Source organism: Notothenia rossii (assembly GCF_949606895.1).
Source record: "Notothenia rossii genome assembly, chromosome: 6".
Classification (NCBI taxonomy): Eukaryota; Metazoa; Chordata; class Actinopteri; order Perciformes; family Nototheniidae; genus Notothenia; species Notothenia rossii.
This window is the reverse complement of record NC_136909.1, coordinates 54,141,171-54,164,018: the sequence shown is the minus strand read 5'-3', so window position 1 is coordinate 54,164,018 and position 22,848 is coordinate 54,141,171. Positions and strand designations below refer to the sequence as shown.

Genomic DNA, 22,848 nt, shown 5'->3' with positions numbered 1-22,848 from the left:
AATCTTGCCTGCACTCCCTTGAACCTCCCTGACATGTTGCTGGCTCCATCAAAACAGTAGCCTTTCAGCTTCTCCAGCGGCAGATTTAGCCGAACAAGGACATCTTTAATGCACAGAAAAAGCATCTCGGCGGTTGTGTCTGGAGCGTTGTAAAAGCCCAGAAAGAAATTCTGGACTTCAAGATTGTCATCTGCAAATTGTATACTGCATGAGAACTGTTCTTTTCCACTGACGTCGGTGGTCCCATCAGCAGTTAAGCCGAAAAAAGGACTTTCGGATGCTTTGGCTCCGATTTTCCTCTGGATGTCATGGGCAAACAGCTCCAGAACTTCATTCTGGATGCTGCCCGACATCCAATTGTCCCTCCTCTTCATCCAGTTTTGCAGGTCAGGATCAGCGCGTACCCTCTCGACCACTAGCTGCCACAACACCCCATCCCGATTTGCAGCTCCTCTCAGAGGGAGTCCCTGGCGCCCCAGGAATCTCACGCTGCTGAAAACGAGCTCCAGCATTTTCCGGGCTGTTATTTGTTCTTTAGCAGCAGCCTCAGACAAAAGCGCATTAATTGGCGTAGTTTTCAATGCAGCCAATCTTTGAGTCGCATCTAAATGAATGCGCGTTTTCTCGTGGTCTCTGATTTTCTCCTTTGCTTTTCTCCAGTTTGAAAAGCCCGTATCTTTCAAAAACGGACTGTCAGCTTGTTCTGACCCGACCAACTTGCGCTTGACAGCTGACCTGCACACACCACACACAATGCCATCACTGACCGCGATGTATTCCAGCCACGGCCACTCTCTGAACCAGGCGGCCTTGCAGGAACGAGTGAAGTTCTCACACAACTTCTTGGCAGGAAAATTGTAATCCTGTGGTGGTTTGCATGATATTGCCTCTTCTTGGCTAGCACCGGGTGCTGGTGGTGGCGCTGGGGAGGGAGGACGAGGCCGAGGGCCGCCGGGCCCTTCGGCTGCCTGCTGCTGCTGTCCGGTTGCTGGCACACAGCCTCTAGGTGTCTCTCTCGGACGTTTAGCTGGGTCGGGCGGATTTGTAAAAAAATCTGAAATTCGTTTTTGAGACATAGGCTAGTTCTAGCTGGCGTAGTTGAACTCAAATCATGTAGCCTATGCATATGCTAAAAACAAATGAGAGCCGCGAACACAGCAAACATAAAAAAAATTCCCGCTACTTTTTTTTTTTTTTTTTTACACATAGGCCAACGTCACAGTGAGCTGTCAGATGCAGTCTGCATAGCAACAGCTATGCCATGCCAGCCAGGCTGCTGTATTGAGCCAGGCAGGGTGCATATCACATCAAAAGATCTGTATTAAGAAATACATGTAAGTCAGACAAATTGAGTTTAAATTCAGAATCTTTATTTTTATTTTTTTAACGTAGGCTAATCCTGTGATTCCTGAGGCTGACGGGAGGGGGTGCTGCCGCACCCCCCGCACCCCTAGTTCCGACGTCTATGGCAGTATGCCCGTGTGTCATCTCCAATAAATGGCTTCAACCATCGTTTAAACTCGGGGTTTGATTCCCACTCCTCTCTGTACTTTTGTGATTACAGTTTAGACTGTGACATGATGACCTACGTGGATGATTAGCTTGAGAGGCACACACACAGTGGACGAGGTGATTAAGTGACTGAGGCAAAGGCAGTTATTTAATATAGTGTGATAGTGAAGAAACATTTACATTTAAATCCCGCTCAAAACCAGGACGGCTTGGCAGTTGGCGCATGCGCAATTAATTTGCAGTCTCGACGCGGGAGGGTGTAGCTGTCTCCTCTCTGCTCTGACTGCAGCTAAGCTGTTGCGAGTGGCAACTGTCTGAGCGCCTGTGAGTACTATGGGAGGGCAAAGGGGCTCACGGAAGCACCCGCGGCTCGTTAACTGCTGAACAAAATACGTGAGTCTCCTAACACCAGAAAAGTGCCTAATAACACCATTACAAGTCGTTAGATTAGTCGTTAGTCGCTTTTGAAAAAAATAAGTAGCCGGAGGGTTCGGAAAACCGCAGAATTTAACGAGAAAGTCGCCAAGTTGGCAACAGCTCCACACAACTAGGTTTCTGCAGAAGCTCAGAAGACGTTTCAGAACGTCTTTCTTCTATCTCCGCTGCTGCGTAATGACGTCACCGTTTACGTCGCTGATTTTCTCATCAACGGCGCTCACAACAACAACAACAACAACAACAACAGTGAGGGACTGCTTCGGCTCGATGATCGTGTTACTTTTAATCATACGAAGCCAGATTAAATTAAATAACGACTACTCCAACCTTATACTTTTCTCCAGAGTGCCATGGTTCATTGTGTATTAATGTTTTTCAGCGGTATTTACCGACCGTTTATTCTCCCGACAGCGGCCGCTGTAAAGTATTCAGTGTCTGACTGTCACACAAGCAGCTGATACATATCCCCAATTCCACAACGCTGTCATGAAAGTTTCTCTGGTAGAAAATGGGTGATGTTAGCATAGCAACTGAAGCTAAACAGACTATCTTGACTACTTGGTGCTATCCTATTGTGGCATAAGCCGTTTTCTACAGGCACATTTTACCGGCGTATTTTTCTTCATGATTCTACTTGTGATAGTCGGACATGACAACCTGTGCAGCCCATGTATTGATTCAATCCGATAGCTGCTATAATACAAAAAAAAACGTCTGCCTCCTCTCCAATGATCAATAACAGCGGTGTGAAGCGGTGTACAGTTTAGTAGTATGGCTTCTCCCCCATTCCCGGCAAGAGTGACAGGCCGTCACTAGCGTCATATGATGCTCTCCAGTTGATTTGACATATGACACTGACAGAGACAGAAGGAGAATCAGATGCAAAGAGGCTGCAACCACTACGGTAGGTACGGTACGCTTGATAGATTATGAGTATTATCAGGTTTTTATGCATGTGTTTCATCCAGTCGTGTAATGACAGCAAACTAATTTTAATAGGTGAGCTGACAGTTTTCGTTTGACTTTATCTTAATAATTTCACAACCGAAATTAGGTATCTCCTATTTAATAGCTTATGTTATGAATATTCTAAGGTTTTATGCATGTGTTTCGTCCAGTTGTGTAATGACAGCAAACTCATTTTAATAGGTGAGCTGACAGTTTTCTTTTTACTTTATCTTAATTATTTCACCGCCAAAGTTAGGTATCTCCTATTTGCTACGGTTTTAGTTTAAGTTAACAACTGGAGCAAATTAATAAAGCTGCTGGATCTATCAGGTTTTATGCAGTGTTGTATGACAATATTCGATTTAACTGATTTAGGTAACGTTTAATGCAGGGATAAGGGGCCGTACAAATGCAAGGGTTTTTTAGCGCATCCGCCGCTCTTTTGCAGATGTTTGAGCGCAATGAGGCGCGCAAGTTTTTTTTTTAGCTTGTGCGGTGCCGCTCTTTTCTCTGTTTGAGCCTTGAGCGCAATGAGACAGACGCGCAAGATTTTTTTTAGCGCGTGCCGTGCAGCTCTTTTGTGGATGCTTGTAATGAGGCAGACGTGGCTTAGCATTGCTAAGCGACCATATCAAGCTAACTGCAGCTTCAGCTCTTTTTCAAAGTGTGGTATTTTTAAGGTTTCATTCAAATATTGTCCGTGGACTGTGTTTTACCCATAGGTTTTACCTAAATAACGCTTTGTATGTGTTTGTGTCTGTGTGTGCAGGAGATCATCACTTAATACAGGAACAGAGGATATTAACTACAGGTAAACACTACAATTACTATACACACTAGGGCAGGGGTCTGCAACCTTTTTGACCAAAAGAGCCATTTTGCTCCTTTTTCCCAAAAATGTTTTTGTCTGGAGCCGCAAAACATATTTCATAGCTTGATAGCTAATACAGTTGTATTTATTGTTATATCAGACAAAAACTACAGTTTTTTGCATTTATTAGGCTATTTATTACATTATATAACACTTTTAACCTCTAATAAGAAACAAAGAACTCCTAAAAGGATAATTAAAAATAATACACAGGCCTACTTTAAAATAAATTAAACACAGCACTTGGGGAGTCCTCTGCACATTTGAAGGAAAAACAAATATTATTAAAATGGGCCCACTTTGAAATAAATAAAACAGATAGCTGCACCCTAAAAATAGTTAAAGGTAGGGTACAGTAGTTAAGAATGGAGAAACCAGCTCGAGTGCGCTAGAATTTGGAAATACACAACCGGAAAAAATATGACTCTTCCTTCAGACTTTCTTACAGAGTCCCTCCTCCAACACACACGAACGCGCATCATCAATGAGGCCACGAGATAAATGTGTGCACAGATGGAAGGCTGACAGGCTGACAGGCAGGTGCTTTTTACAGCGCTACGGCTTCCAGAGATTACTTTTTGTATGTATTTATTGTCAACGCATTTAATATATTCATTGCTATCGGGACGTTAAGAGCATTCCATGGAATATAACAAAAAGTGTTTTCTGAAATAAATTACATACCCCATTGAATTATGACGGAAGATTGTCAGCTGTCTTCCTCTCCCTTGTTGTTCCTCGATACGTAAAGGCTGCAACACCGTTGACAACTTCTCTCTCTACATATCAAACATACCGGTAAACCAGCATCGTTTGCTTTGAAAGCATATAACTCAGTCCACACAGAATTAAATCCTGTGTTCCTCCGGTACTTTACTTTGATTTATCCATAGTTCGCTCATCGAGCCGGGGGTCAGGTTATTCACCCGGAGGAAAAGGCGCTCGGCCGCTCGCGCGGGACCGTAGCAGGATGTGACGCATATTTAAGTTGACCTAATTAAAACCGTTTTGTTTTTTATTTATGTGTCACAGTATCACCTCAAAATACGAAACATTTTCAACCATGCAACAAAATATAAATAGTCCTACAAATACTTTTATTTTATTTCCTTCTTATTTTTGTCTAAACTCAAGAGAGCCAGAGCAGAGGGCTTAAAGGGCTGCATGCGGCCCGTTGGCCGCGGGTTGCCGACCCCTGCACTAGGGGATCATGAGATAAGTCATACATGTTAAAACAGTGCAATATAAACATTTTTGATTTGTAATGAGACTAGGCTATACAGGATTAATTATTTTTGGCATGAAGTTCATTGTGTGACTAATTCTCCAACTTTGAATTTCAGATTTCCAAGTTGTTGGGGAGTGGCCAGATTCATCGATGAAAGCCAGCGGCTCAAAAGTACAGTAAGTATCCTTCACGTCTCCAAATAAGTCAAAGATTAAATGAGTAGGATTTGTCAGTTAAGGTGAATACAGGTGAATAGGGTATTTTGTTTAACTTAAAGATATCAGCAAGACATTTCTCCAATTAATTACTTGCAATAAGGCAATTGTTTTTTGTATTACAAGTTTTCTGAAATAGTTTGTTTAAATATACAAATGATGAAATATGTGCATATTTTAACACATTTCAAGAACACTTTTCTGAATATTGGATAAAGCCAGGTTCAAAATTCTTGTTTTTTTTTGTTTTTAGGTATAACATGTTATATAATTCAGGCTATGAATGATGTATGAAAAAACTCTTCTGTAAAAGCCTTCAGAATATTGATAGGAATATAACTTGAAAGTTTGGTGTATGTAAGTGTACATTAAAGCATGGAGACATGTCAAAGTAGATACACTACATACTGATATACACCTGAACATCAGCAGGAGAGGACTCTTTAAAGTAGAGACACTACATACTGATACACACCTGAACATCAGCAGGAGAGGGATCTTTAAAGTAGAGACACTATATACTGATACACACCTGAACATCAGCAGCAGAGGACTCTTTAAAGTAGAGACACTACATACTGATATACACTTGAACATCAGCAGGAGAGGACTCTTTAAAGTAGAGACACTACATACTGATATACACCTGAACATCAGCAGGAGAGGACTCTTTAAAGTAGAGACACTACATACTGATATACACCTGAACATCAGCAGGAGAGGACTCTTTAAAGTAGAGACACTACATACTGATATACACCTGGACATCAGCAGGAGGGGACTCTTTAAAGTAGAGACACTACATACTGATATACACCTGAACATCAGCAGGAGAGGACTCTTTAAAGTAGAGACACTACATACTGATATACACCTGAACATCAGCAGGAGAGAACTCTTTAAAGTAGAGACACTACATACTGATATACACCTGAACATCAGCAGGAGAGGACTCTTTAAAGTAGAGACACTACATACTGATATACACCTGGAAATCCGCAGGAGAGGACTCTTTAAAGCAGAGACACTACATACTGATATACACCTGAACATCAGCAGCAGAGGACTCTTTAAAGAAGATGCACTGAAATTCTTTGTTTTGTTTACACCAGTAGATGAACTCCTGTCATTTCTGCTATGATACTTGATGGATATTATTATAGATGCAACAGCTTCAAACAAAACATTTTAACCTGTATCACAATGTGTTGCAGGTAAACGCAGAATTCACCCGCATCACCACCGTTCCGCTGCTGCCTACCTTCATGTCTCAACTGGATCGCCATTCGTCTCAGTAGATGAAGGTTTTCAAAAAGAAGGGGGGAACAGCAGGATGCAATTTGGGCCTAATCATGGCAGCCATGGACAAGGTATGTAGTTGTATTAAATGGTGTAGTTTGGGCACTGCTCTGTAGTGATCTCAGTGTGTTATGTACTGGGTTTATGGATATGGGTTAACTAGTGTTTGGTTTTTTAGATTGATATTTGTATATGTGATAGATGAATAACAGATCAGTACACTTTCTCTCTCTCTCTCTCTTGACCACCTACATTCCCTTACACTGAATAAAATAAAAACATAGTGTTAGGGAATAATTCCCATATATGTTTACCTTTCACCCTCTGATTTATCTCCCATAAGGAGGGACTGCCCTAGTATTTTGTTGTTGTTCCCAGCTGTTTAGTCTACCTAGTAAGGAATGTTGATTACTCTCAAGCAAACCTTTTTTGCAGGAGAGAGGAATCTTCAAATTTGACGGTGGCATCTCAACCGTGTGGTCAAACCGTGGCCCTGTGACATGTCTTGTGAATTCTCCGGCCGAAGCTCGTAATAAACCATCAGTGTTTCCCATCAAAGCTCCAGCTCTCCTCGTGTCTCCTTTTGAGTCGGTGACTCACCTGCACTTGCAACAGAAGTTTCCCCTACACGTAGCATATTTTCTGCCATGAGATATGACCTGTATTGATAGAATGTATATATCTTGGACTGTGTATATACACACAGAGGTTATGTATGTTTCTATGATAGATATATCCACAGTAATGACATTTACATGTCTAATATGTGATATATGTAATCGTAAAGCGCTTTGAGCACCTGTAAAAGCGCTCTAAATAAAAAATGTAATCCATTATTATTATTATTATTATTATTATTATATATCTTGTTTTTCTCTTTTCTTTTAGAAGTCCCCTGGATTCAACACATATAATGACATGACCAAAATACAGCAGCACTCCAATCGCACATAATATAATTACTATTACAATGTTGCTAATTTTGTGGCTGTGAAATGTTATTTAAGGTTGCTTTGAAAAGTTCTTTGCTTTAATTAGTTATTAATTGAATTGCTCTCATTACAGTCTCGAACAACCAAATTGCAACAACACCCTCAGGAATGCTTCAAACGACACCAAATTGCAGAGAAGGAACAACATGCTAAAAGAGAACATGCCATGAATTTGGTAAAGCGTGCACAACTGGTTCAGCAATTGGCAGACATGGGTATAAGTATAACAGATCATCTGACAGAAATTGCTCTCCGCGCCCATCCTCTTGTAATCGTGTAGATGAATTGGAGCTCAATTGCAAACTTAGTAATATTGGCTATACTTTGTGCTTCTGTCTTTCAATGCAATACAGCTTCATACTTGCTGCATGTTTACTACTTTAGAAAAGTACTGTGCAGATGTGTAACCTAACTGAAATATCTGCTGTTTCTTATCTTGCTGACTTAGACGATAGAAAGAGTAAGGCAATGAGGAGTCAATTTCTTGGTTTCTGGGCCTGTTGTATAATGGGGCCCTGCCAGCCATTGGAAAACATGTATGCAACTAATATGATGTAGGTGTGTTGGTATGGATGTGGAAGAGTGGTATCAGCTGAGAAATGTGTGTGTGTGTGAATGTATGTACAATGTGTGTGTACAGAGTCATTAATATACAGTAGATTTGGTTTACAGCTATTAACAGTTTTCACCTCATATATCTTTCTCTCTCTGTCTCTTTTTCTCTCACTCCCTCATTCCCAAACTCATACACAGACTCGTAAATATTACAGGGATGCAAATGTTTGACCTTTCAGAAAAATGTGCAGTTTTTAATACAGGATAGGTCGTTTTCGTGATCCATGTAGATCTGCAATACAAATATTTATGGGGGTGGGCGGGGGGTTTCTGGGACCTGGAGTAATCTGCGGCCGCTAGCTGTTGTGTGCCATGATGACGCGCATGGTGTTATTTTTTTATATATTATAATGAAGCCTGAGTCTTCCTGTCTGTCGGCTGAACTCTGCTCCACGATGACCGTCTAACTTCAGCAGCTACATTACCTACGGGTGTGTTTGTGAATAGTAACTGTAAAAGTAGAAGTACTCAGATATTTTACTTGAGTAAAAGTAGAAAAGTATTCTCATCAAAATATAGTGAAAGTAGCGACAGTAAAAGTAGTCATTGTGCAGATTGGTCCATTTCAGAATAATATATATGATATTTTTTATAATGATTGATCATTAAAGTGTTTTCAAAGCTGGTAAAGGTGCAGCTAGTCTGAATGACTTTGTATACGGCAGGGTAGCTTGTGAATTTACTCCAGGTGGAACTAAAGTCTGATTTAACTCTTGGTTATATTTCACATCTTTCATCCACATCTGTAGAGTAACTAAAGGTATTAAATACATGTAGTGGAGGAAAATTGCACCATTTACCTCTGAATTGTAGAGGAGTAGAAGTAGCAACACATTGAAATACTTAAGTAAAGTTCAAGTATCTAAAAATGTTACCCAAGTACAGTACTTGAGTTTATTAACTTAGTTACTTTACACCACTGGCTATAAAGATAGAAAGACTAAGCCTTGCACAGAGGCATCAAAATACATTTTCAAAATGTTCAACAGTGCTGTCAAAATTATAAACTGAGTGCTACACAATTCAAATAAATGCTTTAATATATTTCTATTAGATGTGACTCTATGGCGTTTGCGTTATTATTACCACTGCTGCTTTAGTTGTTCTGACTTCTAAAATCCTCTGTTATTCCTCATTTTAAAGCCGATATTCCATGGGGTCGGGGGCTCGGATCCTTGTCACCTTTTTCATACCTGATGAGTTTGCATCCGTGATATTAAACCTCCTTATACCTTGTATGTGTGTGAGTGATTGTGTGTGAGAATGAGACAGGAGTAAGTGTGCTCTCATAGCATTTTGTTTTTCATTTGTGCTGTTTCATGTGTCTTTGAGGTAAAGATATGTATGATCTTGACCTAATTCAAAAAATCGAGGTCAAGCTGGGTCAAGATCATACATATGTTTACCTCAAAGACACATGAAACAGCACAAATGAAGAAAAAAAAATGCCATGAAAGCACACTTACTCCTGTCTCATTCTCACACACATACAAGGTATAAGGAGGTCTAATATGTACGAGTGTGTGTATGAGTTTGGGAATGAGGGAGTGAGAGAAAAAGAGAGAGAGAAAGAGATATGAGGTGAAAACTGCAAATTGCTATAAACCAAATCTACTGTATATTGTTGTCTCTGTACACACACACTGTACATGCAGACACACACACACACATTTCTCAGCTGACACCACTCTCCCACATCCGTACCAACACACCTACATCATATTAGTTGCATACATGTATTCCAGTATTATTTGAATTATTTGAAGTATTAAAGTAACGTGTTATGGCAGGAAAGTTCAATCTGGTATATTCATTTTAATGTCACCTTATATAGAATGTGTGTTAAACTTGTGATTTCTGCATTGAGTGACTTCTGCCTAGCAGATACCAAGAAGAGGCCCCTAGGGTCTCTCTGTTAATTATCAATAGTCCTTGCAATTAACAGGGGAATTCCCAGATACATTTTTAGATATAAGGCAGTTCAAGTCTGGTAGAATTAATGATTTATCTCCTACACATCCTGCAGGCCTTGAGACTTGGGTCACCCAGCAGTAAACAAGATAAACGTCCTTTTGAGCTTATCAATAAAATGTATTAATTCCTAGTAAGCTGACTTTGGGGTGAAGGGAAGTTCAGGGAAGCCATTAAGCCACAAGAACAATTAACTTATGTTGGTTGACTGATGCGGGGACTGTCATGGGACGATGGCGTTTGCATATTTACAAATATGGCTTTCATAAAGAAAAACAGGTGACTGTTGTGTGATAAGATACATGATAGGATGTTTGTGTGTGTTGAAGATGTTTAGGGGGAATGAGTATGTGTCCTGTCAAAGAGTCCTCTGTCATGACTCCAAATCATTGATTGGGGGATCTGCCTAAGGGCAGAGGGGCAGAAACACACACACACACACACAAACGCGCACAGAAGCAACATGGAATCAACAACTGCGGACTTACTACCTGGGATCCCGCCCAGAAGGGAAACCGACCAATGGAACACAGCCAACTCACTGTCTAGCTCGCTCAGAAGTGAACTCTGTGTATAAATGTTGTGATCATTTTGAAGATCGGCGCACTGGTTTTTGACTTGCCGTTCCTGAGACGTGTCTCACACGGTGGTAGAACCTGAGCCCGGAGTACTCTGCAGAGTGCTTCGTGATTAGGTGATGTATTTGTATGTTTTTGCCATTAAAGCAGATTATTGTTTAACCCTTATCCTGGCTGCTTTGAATTTTTCCTTCTTTTGAGAACCCGCTCATATAGGAATGGCGCGGAGCAGAGATTCTGCCCCAACAAATGGTGTTTCCCCGACGTGATGACGTGGCGACGTGGTGACGTCATGAGTAGGGTTTTTGAGAGGAAAATCAGCAGCCAGCGGACGAATGGTCCGGAGAAGAGGCCTAGAATAATCTCTGACAACTAAAACGAGGATCCTACAATTGAAAGGTGAGCAGACGAGCCTGTTTCTATCAAAGGTCTGTAATTGGCTAAACTAAATTTTAGAGTTGTCAGAGACATATTCCGGTGTCATAGTTGTTGCGGTGGAATATACAAATACATATTTTAGATAGGTAGGAAAGTTATATAACATAAAAGTGAATCAACGAGGTATGTAAGACGAAGGTGAAAGGCCCCGTACTTTTTGCAAAAAGGAGACGGCTGAAGACTCGTTGGGGGATGTTCAGTGGCTGTTTTCAGACGCCATCCGGGAACAAATCAGAATAACAATTCTTAGGTTCATAGGAATCGAAGTTGAGTTATAAGTAAATCCAAAGGAGATTAACGCAACCTTCAAAAAGCAATTTTGAAGTGACCGGACCTCATTAATCCTTTGTTCTGTGGGGGTTGAATCTATAAAGCCAAACGTCACGATAAAGAGTTCTGTAAGCCTGGGTTACGACTCCATGTCAGCGTCACATCGTTGAAAGACGGTGTTGAAGCGCGCTGAGAGGCTCGCTAAACTTGTTGGAATAAACATCAGACAATAAAAGCTGAATAGACTGTACGGGGAATTTCTTCTGTGAATATTTACTGGTAACAAAGACAGTAAGTCAGATGAATAGATACGAAGTCATAATGAAGGGAGAATTTGAACGAGAGGAGCGTGAGTTAAGAGCCTATGAGACCCCCCCCCCCCCCCCCCCTTTTTTCCTCTCGAGAGCAGCAGCGGCCCGGAGGGTATCTGCTTGCTTTTTTCTCTAATGCCTGAAGTTGGAGGGAAATACATTGAAAATTAACAGATCAATGTGTGATTTGAAGTGGTAGACATATTGAAATAAATAAGACACAATGATTTGCTGCTATTTAAATATAGTCTTTGAGAACTGATTGATACCGTTGCATTACATTGTGAATTTCATGGTATTTGTCATTAACTAAGGATTGTACTTAATTATACTTCAAGGAAAAATTGTATTACATACAGTCACCTTAGGGGAAAGTAAAAAGAGATTTACTGAGTATATGAAGTACATTAAGGGTAAGGTTTTATTCAAATTAAATGATAGGTGGATTTTTCCATCTAGAATACGACATGGAAAGAGGAGAATTTGTTAGACATGAAATAACGAACTCATTGGAAGAAATATATATTGTAAGGTTATTTAGGAGTTGTTATCATATACAGTTACTCTCAGTTGATGGTTGTTTAAAGTAGATAGGAAACTGAAAACGTAAACGATCTACCACAATGGTGTTTTTAAGTTTATGATGAAGGAGTAGAAAGTAAAAAGAAGGTTTTTGTAAGTTTGTCAGAGGGAATCTGTTAATGTTTAAGCATGATAGAGGTGCTGCACGAGGCTAAAAGCCATCTCACACAGTTGGAGAACAAAAGAGGTTTTGATGAGAGAACCTTGGGCCGGCAGCTGCAGGGCGCAGAGAGGAAGAGAGAGAGAAAAGTCAGATGGTTTGACGAAGTATAGAGAGAGTACAGGTTATATAGAGTTACTACTATTCTGGAAAATGTCATATTGTTTTATGAGTAACATGAAATAAGAATATATTTACTAGATATAAGAACAACAGGCTTATCTAGGTTAACAGAACATTGCTATTAACCAGTTTCAGCTGCAACTATCCTGTCTTTGTTATAAAGAGAACAAACGTTGCATTTGCAATTAATATTAAGAAAAGTTCACAATTGATACCATTAAAGACCGTTTGGGATTAATAGGACGAGTTTTTCATAAACATTCGTGCTTAGATGGAATAAAAGTGTTGAGATGTTCTCAAAAATGGGAGTTTTCACAATGCTTTTGAGTTTTTATTGAAACAATTAAGTAATAAGGACATAAAAATGTTCCGTGATGATTTATTTAGGTTTCAGCTTTAGTAATAATGAAGATTACATTTTGTAATAATTCCTTTAAGTGTTCCAAAAATATATTCATTAACTGTAGTCAGATTACTTGTTTTAAATATATAGCGCTGAATACAGTTAGTTTTGTATTCTGTTACAAATCTAACCATGCTTGTAACACACAACTTAGATAAACAATTTGAAAAAGAATAGAATAAGCAAGAAGATTAAAGATGAATCTATAGTGGTTAAGAAAGGTGTCTTTGTTTTGCCTATTAACTGAAGTAATGAAGAATAGGAAAACTGTTACCATTGATTGGTTTTAACATTCACATGTTTCAGCATTCCTGACCATATAGACACTCAGCTGTTTTATTTTGTAACCCGCTGGGGGAGAGATTTACATTGAGTTTTTCTCAGTAGCTGATTTGCTGTGATTACAGCAGCATTGGATAGTTGTGCGCCACCTTTGGGTTGTACTCTGAATCAGTGTGTTGGTGAAATGTTGCTCATTGCAAACAGAACAACTGTGCTAAGAACGCATCTCTGAGGAGGTATGGACAGTTTGCTTGTGCCTCGTTGTCAAGGCAACAGTGGTGTGAAGAGGTACTGCAGTTTTTGGGGATTTCTGCTGTACAGAGGACAACGTGTGTCTGCTGATTGTATCACATTGATCCAGAGGTTCCTTCCCCCTCAGGACATCCCAGTGCCAGAGAGAGTTTCCTTGGAGCCCACTGACCAGGGCCGGTTCTAGCTTTTTGGGGGCCCTGCCACTGACTACAGTTGAAGAGGACAATGAATCATGGACTGATCTCAATATAACAAGATCAAGAGACAGGCTGGTCTCAGTCTGTTCAGACTCTGAAGAAATCATGCAATGATTTTACAGCATAACTGTGCAAGAGTTTATCAGAAGGTGGTGTAGAACGTATGCTTAGTGTTTAGGAAAGGAGGCTGATTGTTTAATGATGGTCTGGAATACTGAAAGATTCAAGTTTAATATCCTTGTTTGGCAAACAAGACATCTGATTATTATGTCACACATGATAGATCTTGACATAGAACCTAGCTATGGGTAAACGTGTGGACGTTATACCATTATTATCATGAACTAAAAATAAATAGGGAAATAGTACCTGGTTAAAGATGAATGGATTTCATATCCTAGAGAGGATTAGTTATATTGTGAATACTTCACAAGGTATTTACTAATGTATTTTAAAGAACACATAACAAGAACACAAGTCCAGTTTTTTTTTTTTTCTAGATTAAATTGTCCATTACCAAAACTGTTCAGCTTAGGTCTGGCTTTAGACTTTGATAGTAAAAAAGTATTTAGGCTCATTTTTGTATATCTGACATTTTTTAAATATGTTGGCTATTCACTAGATAGAGAGATGGCATTACTCTCCATTTGTTAAGAACATTTCTGAGGATTAAATATTTGTTTCATTTCTAATATTCCTATTTAAGACATAATTTTAGAGTAACAAGGCTGATGCTGAAATTGGAAAATGTGGTAGTGGTTTGCATGATGTAAACAAAAAAAGGTTTTGTTTGTTCAACCTCCAGTTAGATCTGAAACAGTAAAAATGATTGATTTGGCCAAAGCTTAGTTTAACATCCTGAAGTAACATTATGAGGTATGTTCACTTCTAAGGGTAAACAAATTGATAAAATGGATTATTGTTATTATTATTTATTTAATTTAGAATATTAATTCAAAAGGACGTTTTCTGCAGGTTCACTTAAGAATGCCTTGCATGAACATTTGTCAGGTATTGTGTTTCCTAGGGGTGGTATATTAATAAAGTGTATTGATAATTTGTTTGTTAAACATCTGAAGAAAATGATGCTGCGAACACGAGAAAAACTTTGTTGCATTGGTTGACATCAACACAATGATGTCACTAGTACAACTCCAGCTAGTAGAATATTAAAGTCTCTGCAGAGCACGACATGGCCAAAAAGACTGAGACCAAATGACCTTTGACCCTGACTGACAGTGTGAGTGTGAATGTATGTCTGCATGTGATCAGTGCAACTGCATGATTCTAAAACAATGACTCACCAAGCATGTTTTTAGACTAACACATTATTCTGGAGCTCCAAAGGAAACGAGAGGTTTCCTAAAAAATGTTGACATGTTTCTAATATTGATTGAGTTATAACAGGTAACACAGATGCAGAATCAGTGGCCAAGGGGCTACTGAGAGAGGTAATTCCAGAATGAGAATACCAGAGAAGGTGAACTGTGATAATGACATTTTTTTGTAATATTTCAACAGGTATTAAAGTAACTGAGGTTTGAAATGTAGAAAGAACATATTACAGTTAAGTTAAAACATAGTAATGTAATGAGATAGAATTTAATTTAGACAACATCTTGTAACTAGCCTGGTAAAGAAGTAAAAGCCATAGACTGTTTAGATCGTTATGGGGATGTACATTTAATTTAAATTCATAATAGAAAGACATTTGATGACAGTATGTTGGATTTCTGTATTCATTTTTCAGCTTGATAATATCTAAGCACTGACGGGTAGAAGCAGTGTCACCAGGAAATTATTCACTTTGTCAGTACCATGAAATTAGTTGTTTTTTAATCCATAACATTAGTGTGTTCCATTACCAGAAACATTAGCAGTGCATATTATATTTAGATTTTAAATAGGATCTCAAGGATTTCATTTAAAAATAACACAGATGCTTGTCAGACATTCAGAGCTATTGAAATATGTTACTTAGTTCACCTAAAGATGTTGGGGTTTATTTTGTTGACACAGGCCAAGTATTAAGATTCTGAAGCTGCACTGGCAGATAGGAGGTCTGCAACTAATTTAGAAAACCTGTTCACAGACAGCTGTTGTTTTAAGACACCCCACCAACAGGCTCCAAGCAGCCTACCAGTGGTGGGTCAAACACCTGAGGGCCCAGAAGCCCTGAGCCTAGACTTGAGGGGTGGGTATCAGATTTCTCCACACAGGTTCCTGACGCCAAAAGGGGGACCCGAGGAGCAGGAGGCCTCTACAGCGGAGTTCGTCTGGCTGAAGGTCATCAGGCCTACGTGGCTCAACCCCAGGTTCTCCGGCCTCTACAGAGTGACCCAGAGGACATCTCATGCCGTCCGCCGAGGAGCAAAGGGGGACATCTGATACTACTGGAGCCAGTGTGCGGCGAGGAAATCACCTGGAAGGACCCAGACACATCAGGACGGACCTGGCTATCGTCAACGAGGACATCCCTACAGCAGACGACTCGGAAGCTGTCATCAGCGGACTGGAGGAGAAGGACCTCGCGGACATCCCTACAGCAGACAACTCGGAAGCTGGCGTCAGCGGGCTGGGGGACTTCTTGAGGCAGCAGAGGAGTCTACTTCTCTCTGATCAGATTCATCAGTTCCACCTTTGAAGGAAAGGCCGCATCTCCCCCTCCCTATCAGCTGCCCTTGTTGGCGTATGCCGCTGAGGGGGGAGGGCCCTGAGAATTCAACAACACGCAAGGATGCTGCTTTCTGGCACTCAGGTTCGCACTCTGATAGTTCCTTCACTGACATTGAAAGTTGTGTTCTGTTCCCAAAGGTTTAATGAAGGGGGTCAGACACAGTAGCAAAGAATGACAGTAGTTGTGTTTCAAATGTCTTATGTGAGTTGGTCTCGTGGGGCGAGACCAAAAGGGGGAATTGAAGTATTATTCGAATTATTTGAAGTATTAAAGTAACGTGTTATGGCAGGAAAGTTCAATCTGGTATATTCATTTTAATGTCACCTTATATAGAATGTGTGTTAAACTTTTGATTTCTGCATTGAGTGACTTCTGCCTAGCAGATACCAAGAAGAGGCCCCTAGGGTCTCTCTGTTAATGATCAATAGTCCTTGCAATTAACAGGGGAATTCCCAGATACATTTTCAGATATAAGGCAGTTAAAGTCTGGTAGAATTAATGATTTATCTCCTACACATCCTGCAGGCCTTGAGACTTGGGGCACCCAGCAGTAAATGAGATAAACGTCCTTTTGAGCTTATCAATAAAATGTATTCATTCCTAGTAAGCTGACTTTGGGGTGAAGGGAAGTTCAGGGAAGCCATTAAGCCACAAGAACAATTAACTTATGTTGGTTGACTGATTCGGGGACTGTCATGGGACGATGGCGTTTGGATATTTACAAATATGGCTTTCATAAAGAAAAACAGGTGACTGTTGTGTGATAAGATACATGATACGATGTTTATGTGTGTTGAAGATGTTTAGGGGGAATGAGTATGTGTCCTGTCAAAGAGTCCTCTGTCATGACTCCAAATCATTGATTGGGGGATCTGCCTAAGGGCAGAGGGACAGAAACACACACACACACACACACGCGCACAGAAGCAACATGGAATCAACAACTGCGGACTTACTACCTGGGATCCCGCCCAGAAGGGAAACCGACCAATGGAACACTGCCAACTCACTGTCTAGCTCGCTCAGAAGTGAACTCTTTGTATAAATGTTGTGATCATTTTGAAGATCGGCGCTCTTGTTTTTGACTTGCCGTTCCTGAGACGTGTCTCACACGGTGGTAGAACCTGAGCCCGGAGTACTCTGCAGAGTGCTTCGTGATTAGGTGATGTATTTGTATGTTTTTGCCATTAAAGCAGATTATTGTTTAACCCTTATCCTGGCTGCTTTGAATTTTTCCTTCTTTTGAGAACCCGCTCATATAGGAATGGCGCGGAGCAGAGATTCTGCCCCAACACTGGCAGGGCCCCGTTATACAACAGGCAAAGAAACCAAGAAATGACAAGCATGTAATTCAATAGTAAAATGTTACACCTGGTGATATACAGTAAAAAGGACAAATTGAACAATTTCCCTCTAAAATAAAACCCTGACATTACAAAATGCATGAAAAAGGGCTGTTCTCAGGACTCATAATCATGTATTTTTGAACTGTATGTTGTTTTTTATATTATGATCATATTTGAGCTTCATTGTCTTTAGATGCCTCTGGTCACTGTGACCCCAATTTGTATGCAGATGATTAAAGAAAAGTTGAATGTAATAAATAAACTGTGAATAGGGACTAGGGACATGATTAGTCTAAGAATGACACAAACTGACATGTTTTTATATCCACATTTACGTTTTTTTTGGATAGTTACTTTTCATGTCTGTCAGATTAAGTATGAAATTCATTTGTATCATTGTATTGGACTGTTGTGAAGGAAACACTTGTTTTATTTAGATCAGGAGTCTCAAACCTTTTGTAGGATGAGAGCTACTTTCAAAAAATAAAACAAGTCGATAGCTACTTTTACTCCTCTTTTTTTGTTGCTTTTTTGCAGTGTATATATTTAGCACATTTTAACATTATTATATGCTTATCTTTAACCCAATTTAATTATTTTAAACTGCTTTATTTGGGGGTGGACCTCACACCCTCTTGGGGGGTCCGGGGCATGCACCCCCGGGAAGATTTGTTTTTAAATGTTGAAGTTAAATGCATCAATCTGGTGCCATTTGAGCACAAAATGAATTTATGGATACAGCTCTCAACACTCAGATGAAAGGGAGCTGTATACTTTTCAATAATCCAAACATCTTTAGAATTTGATCACAACCAATAACAAATCATTTAAATGTGTTTATTCTTATCTTATGTTACCTTGTTAGCAGTCTTTCTTTTTATTTATGCGTATTTTACTAATCACTCCCCTTTTAAACGTTGTTGTTGTTTTGTGTTGTTTTGTTTCTTTCCATTCACCGTCAAGTGGGAAATATGTTTGTTTTTTTTGTTTCTCTTATTATCCTAAGATACTGTTATGTATCTTTGGATAAAATCATCAGCTAAATGTAATGTAATGTTATGTTTGGCTGTGAAAAATAAATATGAAGGACTGACCATCTATTTCAATTTCTTTTTTTATTTAGAAAGGGGCAGGTAATATAAGATGTATTTCTTCTCCCTGCTCCTTTTCACTCAATGGTGTGTTTTGTTTGTTTGAGATATGTTTTGTTGGCAATTATTGTACATTGGGTTTTGGGTACCATGAGCGGAACAAATAAAAATGAAATAGTACACATTGGAATGATTTCTTACTTTATTTTAACTATTAAACAGATAAAGGTGTGCTCTCTCTAGCTCTCTCTCTCGCTCGCTCACAGAGGCTGTGTGCTCCTCCGTGGCGATGACGGCTTACGTTAACAAATTATAATAAACATATTTGTAAAGTGGGGAGACGCAAACAGGATTTCGAAAAGTGGGTGGGACATTTCCCCAGTGGAAATTACGCCATGCGTATGTGTGTGTCAGGTGCAATAAAGATATATGCAAGTTGCAACACACACAGTAAAACTCTGTCCCTCATGTGTTGTATAGGCTGCACGACTAGGCTGTTCAATGGGGCTGATGTGTTGATTCTGCCAGAAGGAAAGGTCTAACTCTTTATGATGTTGTGAGGTGCTGCTCCACATTGCATTTCTTCCCGACTGCAACGCTGGTCCCGCAAATCAAGTAAATACGTGATTGGTCGATATTCATTGTGGGGGAAGGAAGGGCGTTAGAAAGATATAGAGTACTAGTAAGTAGATAGTTTGCTATGATTGAGGTTTCGTTTAGGTTAGCTAATTTTAATTACATTTCCTTTTTTTTGGTGTAGGCCTATTTTCTCCATTTTGGATTTGCTTGGCGAGCTACTTATTAAGGGCTTGGTCCACACTCATATTTTGAATCTTCTCTGTGGTTTTTACATTTTGCTAATATATTTGAGTTGTATTTTGTTTTTACATTATGTTCATGTATTTGAGCTGTATCAGTTTAGCTTGATAGAGTTAAACAGTTTTATTTAGACATGTCAGGATCTTTTCGAGAACAGTGTGAAAGGATGAATTTCTTACCCACTTTACATGTCCTCCTTACTCAAATTAGCTGAACAAAATACATACATGCTGCTGATTACATTACATGTCAGTCGTTAAACGCTTTTATCCAAAGCGACTTACATGCTCAATACTGTGGATAATCCCCACAGGTGCAGTTTGGGGTGAAGTGTCTCAGGGACACAACGACATGCTGATTGCAGTGGGGTTTGAACCTGCGACCCCCTGATCCAAACACCAATGCACAACCCACTACACCACACGCCTCCCACTGCACCCCTGCTGATAATGACATTTAATAACTTGTGTCCCCAATGGGAAAGTGTGGTACCCAAAAGTCCCTTTTATCAGTTTGTGTATTTGTGTATATCTGGAGTCCCCAAAAAGGACATTTAAATGATTTGTCCCCAATCTGAAGGTTTAACTCTGGTTGGACAAAAGTTATTGTAAACTAAAATCTCAAGTGATTTTGATAAGGTTGGCACTCCCAGTAATACTTTCTACTTACCAGCATCTCTCTAACCCCTTCAGAACGTGCTGTCCCCTAAGGGGGGGTGTAAAGATGTGTGTCCCCAATTGTGACTTAAGTGTGTATGTATGTGTGTGTGTGTGTGTGTGTGTGTGTGTGTGTGTGTGTGTGTGTGTGTGTGTGTGTGTGTGTGTGTGTGTGTGTGTGTGTGTGTACCTGCGAGGCCGGAGATCCTGCTGCCGGCGGCTCCTGCAGCGTGAGCTCCGAGGCTGTGTCCGATGATGTGGAACTTATCAGCCTGCTGCCTGTACTGGCTCTGTAACATGTGTGTTCAATTCAGAGATACTGTACACACTGTGTGTCATGTGTGTGTGTGTGTGTCCCTGAGAACTTAGATATAGGGACGACACTTTTAGCTGCTGAGGCAGCATGAAAATGTTTCATATACAATTTAGCATATGTGTATGAGGATGAATGTATGGACGTGTAAAACTATTATTAAAGTCTTTACTCAAATCTGTCTCTACCGAACTCAGCTGGATAGTCCTCTAGCCCTTAACCCATCAGTGTAATAACATTATAATAACAGTGTAATAAGAGTGTAATAACAGTGTAATATGGGTGAAATATTGGTCTTACTCGTCTAATAAGGGTGTGATGACAATATATCCTGGGTGTAACATGGGTATAATATGGGCGTAATAGAGGTGTAATGCTGTAATAGGGGTTTATAAATGTGTAATATGAGTGTAATGCCAGTGTAATAACGGGGGGGCATGAGGGTGAAATAACAGTCTATTATGGGTGTTATAAGGAGAGTACAGGTGTTATAATTGTTTATAATTGGTATAATAAAGGTGTAATAATAGTGTAATATGGGTTGTTTTAATGTGTAATATGGCTGTTATAACAGTGTAATATGGGTGTAATACCAAAAAAAAGCAATTAATACATTTGCAAATATTAATATTTAAATGATTGTTTAAGGTGCAGTCCAGGATGTTTATAACCTTGGTTAGGACTAAACCAAGCCCCAAAATGTCTCTGCCTTTCAGAAGGATTAGGCACAGTTAGTGAGGTGAGGTTACCTTGAGGAAGGTGATCATGGAGACCACCTGGGCAGACACCACCCTGGCGTTGTTGGCAGCCTGCACGTACTGAGTCCTCACGGCTTTCTTCCACTCCATAGCAATGCAGTTCACATTCTCCCAGGTCAGCATGGCCTGGAGACAGCAGCAGCAGAGCTGTGTGAGCGTCAGGTAAATAAAAGCAGAGGAATACTAAGTGAGTTAAAGTAGTTTAAATAGAAAGTTAAATCGGTTGATCTGATAGTGACCGGGAACTAATAGAAAATGTAGGGAATACTCTACATGTATTTATTCCCTTCATTTACAAACACTAGTTGATAAAGCTGTACACAACCTTTCAGAAATGTGCTCAGTGGCCTCACTTTGCTTCTAGCTGAGAACCCACACATCTGCTGGGACTCTCTAACCACATGCGGCCCCCCCTCCCCATGATAGCATTCAGCCCAGGTGCACCACTGGATGTTAGTATCAGTTTCTTATTTTTTTGTTATCAACAAAATACAATATAAGTGATTGTGTGTGTAGAGTTCACAGCATGTTACTCTATCACACGGATCAGTTTGTGAATGTTTTCAAAGGGACTGTTTCTCTGGTAGAAAGTACTTTGTGGATTATCAGTGCTGTAAATGTTTTGAGTCCCAAAACATTTACAGCACTGATAATCCACAAAGTACTCAAAGTAAAACCAGATTGTTCTTGGTGAAGGGTTTATTCGGTACATCAAGAACAATCTGGTTTAACCAGACTCACAATGTAAGGGCAAAAGAGAGAAATATCCCTTTGAGAAAAAAGTTGAAAGGAATAAAATAAATCATTTATGTCACAAGTATTATGGAAAAGTATCAAAGAGGATTTGAGTGTCAAGCGCAAATGATGACTCTAACAAGCTGGAATAATATTTATATGGAGGGCCTGCTCACCTTACACATCTCCTGGGGCCAGTCCTCGTCTCCTTCCTTCAGATACCCAGGAAGGATGAAGCGGGTCTTCCTCGTCCTGCTGTAGTCTGACGCCTGGATGCTTTTATCAGCCTTTATCTCCTGACAGTTTCAAAAGAAAAGCAAAGGTAAACTAATTGAAAGACTTATATAGCTTTAGTCTTCATTAACACAATACTCACTTGCCCAATATTGAAGTATCCATATAGATCCCTTAAATCCACAGGAAGTGGACAGTCCACAGCAACATTTTGAAAAAAACAACTGATTGAAGTTGATGTGAAGCTTGAGAATGTAACCCACTTTAATCGTCTAACGATATCATCCAAATAATGTGTGTTTTCATCCATCACTGATGTTGACATCATTATAGAAGAGGATATATTGGCTGCCAGTTTAGAGGAGAGGAGACATTTTAGCCCTGATTAACCATTTGAATGTTTACGTGGGCATGGAGAAATTGTTATAGTATAATATCTCAAACTAATGGTAACCCTCTGTATTGGTTCACTGATCCACAGAGGATCCACAGATAGTGTTTCCATGCTCACACAGGATGAGAGACAGCATCTCT

General features: G+C 39.8%; 1 protein-coding gene across 1 annotated transcript in view; it reads right to left on the bottom strand.

Annotated features, from left to right (window-relative positions):
• The window catches only part of LOC307043986 (inactive pancreatic lipase-related protein 1-like), a gene marked incomplete at its 3' end in the record, with an annotated part of 40,017 nt that overhangs the window by 15,727 nt on the left and 1,442 nt on the right, over positions 1 to 22,848 (bottom strand). Inside the window, exons 4-6 of the mRNA XM_079688965.1 lie at positions 22,257 to 22,376; positions 21,337 to 21,471; positions 20,465 to 20,564 (exon numbers count right to left, since the gene is read on the bottom strand). Of these exons, the coding sequence (XP_079545091.1) occupies positions 20,465 to 20,564; positions 21,337 to 21,471; positions 22,257 to 22,376 (355 nt within the window). The remainder of the gene's footprint in view (positions 1 to 20,464; positions 20,565 to 21,336; positions 21,472 to 22,256; positions 22,377 to 22,848) is intronic.